This window comes from Hibiscus syriacus, unplaced genomic scaffold (genome assembly GCF_006381635.1).
Source record: "Hibiscus syriacus cultivar Baekdansim isolate YM2019G1 unplaced genomic scaffold, ASM638163v2 tig00110020_pilon, whole genome shotgun sequence".
In the NCBI taxonomy this organism is placed as follows: domain Eukaryota; kingdom Viridiplantae; phylum Streptophyta; class Magnoliopsida; order Malvales; family Malvaceae; genus Hibiscus; species Hibiscus syriacus.
In genome coordinates, this window is record NW_024062568.1 from 2,065,982 (window position 1) to 2,072,742 (window position 6,761).

Consider the following 6,761-nt stretch of genomic DNA (forward strand, 5'->3'; position numbering starts at 1 on the left):
CATTATTTATTGTGGCATATGGTATTAAGTCTTCCCAATCCAACAGAGTTTTCCTCTTCCAGGAAATAGCCCTGGGAATATCATTTGACGTTTTTATTGCATATGTACGCATGCTGGGGAAAGCCTCGAATATCCAAATCTACAAACAATATAATAACAAAATTAGTAATTGTTAAATAATTAATTATAATTTTAGAAACATTATATAGAAATTCTTACCTTAAAGGCCCAAACAAAGCCTGACAAAGTGTATTTGGACCCATCGCCCCGCAAACTTTTGCGGTCATCAAAGGCAGACGACAACTTAGTCCAGGTAGCTTTCCATATATACGAACCCCACGGAAACAGATTCCATGCATTCAGGTCCTCTACCAATATTATTAGCTCCCGATGAATAGGTTGTCTGGCCTCTCTGCCTAAAAAGCCGGCATACACAAGTAGTAGAAGGCATACTCGGACAACATCGACGTCTTCCATCCGAGTGAAACCAGCTTTCTTATTAAATAATTTCTTCAGGTCGTCGACATGTAGGTTCGGCTTCTCCATTGACTCATCCGGAAAAACCCGGGATAACCATGATGGGCGGGCGATATGACGAGTGTACCGGCCTACATCATCGTGTCCGAATCGTAGACCAGTGATTAAGCAGAACTCCTTCCGCCCAAAGCAAGTATACGCTGGTGGAAAATGAAACCATATCTCTTCCTCACCACGTTGTATACTGTCGGGTAGATTTGATGTCATGGTCTGAAGCCACAAATGGGTCAAATTAGCATCTCCACCCGGATGCTGTACTCTCAGCCATGGCCCGAAGCAGGTTTCCTCAAACAATTGTCTTTGAGCAGGTGAAAGCTTCTTTGCAATTGTAGTGGCCAGGCTGACTTTATTTCTCAAGGTCAATTGAGCCGAAAAAAATTTCTACAAAAACAATAAACATACCAAGTTAGATATACCAAAAACTACACTGTGAAGATATACCAAAACAATAAACATAAAAAGTAGTAGTTTATTCTTTAAACTAAAATTTGCAACACTGTTTTGTCTTTTGGTTGAAATGAAAATCGCAACGAGAGAATCGCAACGCGAGATGACAATCGCAACGAGAGAATCGCAACGCGAAATGAAAATCGCAACGAGAGAATCGCAACGCGAAATGAAAATCGCAATGCGATTTTGGTTTCGCGTTGCGATTCTCTCGTTGCGATTTCCATTTCGCGTTGCGATTCTCTCGTTGCGACAGTCATTCTCTCGTTGCGATTTTCATTTATCTCGTTGCGACTCTTCTGCAAATTGAAACTTGAATGGATTGCATTACTTCAACCAAAAGACAGAACAAAGACAAAGACAAATACTAACTTGAAAATCGCAACGAGAGAATAGCAACGCGAAATGAAAATCGCAACGAGAGAATCGTAACGCGAAATGAAATCTAAGTGAAATGGTTAATCTATTATTGAAATGACCAGTAAACTTATCATCAGTTTCAATATGAAAAACCTACAATAATGCAAACATTTCAAAATAAAAATAATTAAAAAAACTAACCCTCGGAGGTTGATTTTCCATTTCTGAATATTGTGAGGGATTTCTGACCGTGAATGGTTGTGAGGGATTTCGCCGGAGATGGGGACGAAAATCTTCGGAGATGGGGACGGATTTCTTCGCCGTAGAGAGTGAGAGATGGAGATGGGACTGAGTTGTGATTTTAGGTTTTAGGTTATGAGTTGCGATTACGGGATTTTGTCTTAATATTCTTTTTGTAATTTGAAAATAAAATACGCGTAGCGATTATAATGGCGCTTTAAATATCGCGTTGCGATTTACGGATACGCGTTGCGATTTTATGTATTATCGTTGCGATTTACGGATACGCGTTGCGATATACGGATACGCATTGCGATTTACCCATACGCGTTGCGATTTACGGATACACGTTGCGATTTACGGATACGCGTTGCGATTTATGTGTTCGCGTTGCGATTTTCATATTCGCGTTGCGATTTTGGAAAATCGCAATGCGAATTTGTACTATCGCATCGCGATTTTCAAGAATCGCGTTGCGATTTTGGAAACTGATTTGCGATTCTGGAAACTGATTTGCGATTCTGGGGATCGCGTTGCGATTTTTATTTCGCGTTGCGATTTTGTTGGTCATTTTGGCAAATCCAAAAAAAGTTGGTTAAAATCGTATATTATAACTTTTTTTTGGTCACTGAGACGATTTTCTCATATAAAAATAATACTACATACCATTTAAAGGAGTGATATGTAACATTCAAATCAGGGATAAAAACTTCAATTAAACGATTAATTTATTCAATTGAATTTCGAGTCGTCATAATTCTCTCTTTAAAAATAAAAATTCGTCCTCAATTTTTTTAAAATGAAACCATTATGAATACATTAATACAGAGTTGTCATTGTTACATTTTGTATCGGTTACTCCTCCCTTAAACCGTACAAATCTACAACTTTCTTCCCGAGCAAGCACGCCACCGGAGTAGGGAACGGTGAATGTCACTAAGTGTTGCGGCAGCATCAGTGATAGATATAAACCGAACTTTTCAGCCAGGATTCCGGGACCTAGTTCTTTCCACACGGCAAGTCGCTTTGGATCGGCAGCTTCTAACTCAACATATTTGATACATTGCACTCATCTCGATCTCGAGTATCGGAGCCTTGCATTCATATCTGTCATTTGTTCCGGCACTTTCACCTGTCGAATTTGCAGGAACATCTATACGAGTGCGTACATCGTTTGACTGAAAACTGAACACAAGCAAAATTTGGTAAAAAGATTGTTAATATTCATATCCACAACCATTTACCGAGCAATTTAAGGCTGTCAGCTCAATCCCTTTAACAGTTACATATAACTACAATGCTTATTTGTTTATTCGATTCCCCTTCCATTTTCAAGCTAGCATAAGCAAACAAGAAGAAGCTTTAAGATTAAACAAAGCTCAACCGAGACTCTTTTCGCTTGCCGATAATTCCGGCTTCAAGAGGGAATTCCAGAATAAAGAGTACATGACAACATTACTCAGATACTCTGCTATAGTACATGATGATAATATGGATGTCAAAATTCAACAAAGAGTAAAAATGAAGGAAATATTAGTTAAGATCGAGGCGGCAAAAGCACCATTCCAACTCCTTTGAAAGCATCTTTTGTCTCATTTCTTATATTTATTGCTGATGCAGCACCATAAGAAGCTAACTGGGAAATTAACATATTTAAGATATTATGTTGTTACTTTGTTGTATTTATAGAACTTAATTGTAATATGTTATAGATTAAGATAGTAATTGATTGCTATCAGGTTATTCAGATAAGGCAAGTTCATCAGACACAAAATATGGAACTATACCTCTTTAGCTGGGTCTTATACAAGTCATCTACCTCTAAAACTTCTGCAAGCTCAACTCCCATAAATTGACTTTCCGTATTGCAGTTCCAATCATTATCGACCTGATACAAAAGAGAAAGACGTGTTTTTTTGAGAAACTATAACTTATCTGTCATACCGAACCTAAGCAATGAATGGTTGCTTAATGTTAAAGATTCCAATCAACTAGCAAGAACCGGAAAACATGTAGCAATATTAACCTGTATGCAGGATTGCTCATTTTTCAGCGAAGTTTCCCGATTTTCCAAGGCATCTGCAAGAGAAACTTTATCACACCTGCAACTACTGGAGATTTTCTGAAGAATTAACATCATTTCAGCCTTGAGTTCTTCATAGTCTCTTGATAGCATCACAAAAGAAGTTTCCAGTATTTCATTCTCGAACTTGATTTCACTCATTGTTTCCTTAAGAGCCAAAATTTCATCCTGAAGGAGTACCTTTTTCTGCAATTGAGCCAAAATTTCTTCTTCCAAAAGCTGGTTTTCTCTTCGGAGATTTTCTGATTCTCTCAATTCTACTTCTAAGACTGTACACCAAACGTTTAACTCCATCGTTTGTTTCCTTATATCATCATTTTCTTTGTGCAGGATACTACATTCTTCAACGAGTTTAAGATTTTCGATTTTAAGATACTCGCACTCTTCTTGAACTACTAGCCACTGCCTTTGCATCTCTTCGATCTTCTGTCTCATAACAAACCTTTGCACCTCCATTTCGTCTCCCAGTCTTCTTATTATCTCATCTTTGAAATTCATAGCATCAAACTCTGGAATTTGTAGTTCCATATGACAATACTCACTCTTATCATTTGGATACATTAATTTTTCTTCTAAAGCACATAATCCTTCTGATAAAAGTAAATTTCCTTCTTCTAGTTCAGATAAATAAACTTCTATTTCCTGCTTTCCATCTTCGAGTTTTGAAGATTTCTTTGCGAGAATTTTCTCAGCAGAAATCCTCGAATCCATATTGCTATCGAGTTCCAACACTTCACTCCGCAAATCATCCAAGAATTTAGCCATAACAACAACTTCTCTCCGCATTATTTCCATATTTTCCTCCAACTGGCTTTTCTGCTCCTCAACAGAGCAAATATGAGCTTCTAGCTGCTTTTGCCGACGCCGCAAAGCCTCGAGCTCATTATCCTTGACCAAATTGTCCGATTTAAGCTTCTCTATCTCGATTAGTTTTGCTGACAACTCCTTTACCAGATCACTTTCTTCCAGACAAGGAGGACCCTGTCGTGTTTGACTAATCAAATCCGAACTTCTCAAAAATTCCAAACTATCATATCCATGAGTTCCTTTGGGATTTGCAATTGAATAAAGAGTACACAACTGCTTTAACTCAGCTAAACAAAGTTGAATCTGTTCATCAAACTCAGCAATAGGCAATTCAGAAATCTTAGATTCTACAAAGGCACGAACAAATCTATTCTCAAGATTATGAACTTTTGACAAAAGATCAACTCCTGTAACATGTAAATCTTCAATATTGCAGTTATGCATTTGATCAACCTGAAATGGAAAAAAGAAAAAACGAATCAAGCTTAACACTTGACTATTACAGATAACCCTTTCAATAAAATAGCTGTCAGCAAAAGCAAAACTTTTTACCCCTTTATTCCTATGCAATGCACTTTTTCAGGAATTTGGACACTAAACAAGTCTGGCATTGATCCTCCGAGTGGAGCGTTTGTCTCCCGACTCCACAACCCTATCGGGATTCAAAGGACACTTTGCCGGCTTCTCTGTGAGTGGAGTTGGGAGAGAAAAAAAATCCGGCTCAGGGGTCAATACCAAACTTGTTGAAGGCAGGGATGGACGAGAGGGGCAGTCAGGGGCGATCGCCTCCTCCTAAAAATCTTAAATTATTTTCCTTATATTTCTATCGATAATCTATTTTTGCCCCTAAAATTATATAAATTCACTCGTGACAAAAATCATGCCTCGTTGAATGTCCGAAAAACTCAACACAACTTCTAACCTTAAAAACCGTAACAAGAACAATGCTGAATACTAGTCTAAACAAATTGTAATTTCTTTAGTTCCTTCAATCTAATAACTGATAATCATGTTTTCTATCGAGTTAGTTATATGATTTCCTTTAAATATTTTCAGTTCGGAAATGTGAAAACAGATAATTCCTTAGCAATATCAGCTCATTTTAGCATTCAAATCTTTCACTACATATCTTAATCGCAACAAAAAAAAAGACTAAAGAAAGAAAATCAAAGCAACGTGCGCAAAATTAGGGTAAAGAAGAACACTGACATTCCCAGATTCGCGTCGATGCAGCTTTTTTTGAACAAATGTGACTGCTTCTTCGGCTAACCGCTCGCTGTTCTCTGCTTCTTTTAACTCGTGTAAACTATCTTCAGCTAAAACAAGTTTCTCCAGCTTCGCCATTGCTAACCCCTGAAATATTCAAACAAAAAACAAGTGGGGATTTGAAAATTAGTTGGCCAAGATCAGTATGGGTCACTAAGTTTCCGTTCATGGAAATTTGAAGGGAAATTATGTTTTTTTCTTTTGAATTAATTATTTCGCGCTACGATTTTCAAATCTGAATTTTGGGGGGCCTCATTCTCATACTGTTTGGAAAATTTTAAGGATTAATATAGACATAAGTGTCTAAAGTATATATTTAAAATTAATTTTAAGTGCTTAAAATATTTTTTTTTTGTTAAAAATAGATGTTTAATGTTTTCTGCGTTATACTTTTAGACATTAAATTTTTTTAGCTGTCTAAAATGTAATTGTTGTTAAATTTGACATATATGAGAATTTAAAAAATTTTGTTTAAAAAACACTTTAAAAAATTATTTAAAAAATACATTTTTCTGAAATTATAAAAAATCACAAACTTCATTAAAAATTTAATTTCAATCCATTCATCACCGTCGATCGCCACCAATTGACCGAAATTCCAATGATGTAAGATCGGTCAAACACCCAATGATCAAAACCCTTTCTCCAACTTCTAATTGCAGTGACCAACCGACGACTGCATCATGAAGAACCCCTTTCATCTTATCACGAAATCTTATTTTTACATAGTCGTTGGGAGTTCGACCGGTCACGAAAAATAAGAAGTTTCAATCGTTGGGTGGTTGGCTAGTCAAATAGCGTTGAGTATTCGACCTATTAATGGTGTTGATGGCGGATGACGACACTAAAGAGATTGAAATTAAGATATTTTGGGATTTTGAGTTTTTTTTTATAAATTTAGAAAAATATAGGGTTTGGGTTTTTTTAATAAAATTTAATTTGAAGTGTTTTTTAAATACAACAATATATGTTTGACATGTGATAGATAACAGTATTTTTTTAATGACCATTACAGTCCAAA

General features: G+C 36.5%; 1 protein-coding gene across 2 annotated transcripts; it reads right to left on the reverse strand.

Annotated features, from left to right (window-relative positions):
- Positions 1 to 2,448: 2,448 nt before the first annotated feature.
- LOC120213219 (sarcolemmal membrane-associated protein-like) lies at positions 2,449 to 5,841 on the reverse strand. Of its 2 annotated transcripts, none has more exons than XM_039211368.1 (4): positions 5,684 to 5,841; positions 3,611 to 4,927; positions 3,372 to 3,472; positions 2,449 to 2,716 (listed from the first exon to the last, which is right to left on the reverse strand). In XM_039211368.1, exons 1-4 carry the CDS (start codon positions 5,816 to 5,818, stop codon positions 2,713 to 2,715), a joined length of 1,557 nt encoding a protein of 518 aa, XP_039067299.1. In that variant the 5' UTR covers positions 5,819 to 5,841; the 3' UTR covers positions 2,449 to 2,712. The 2 variants fall into 2 exon arrangements, with proteins under 2 accessions (XP_039067299.1, XP_039067297.1); XM_039211366.1 differs by having other exon boundaries at positions 2,449 to 2,769.
- Positions 5,842 to 6,761: the final 920 nt, after the last annotated feature.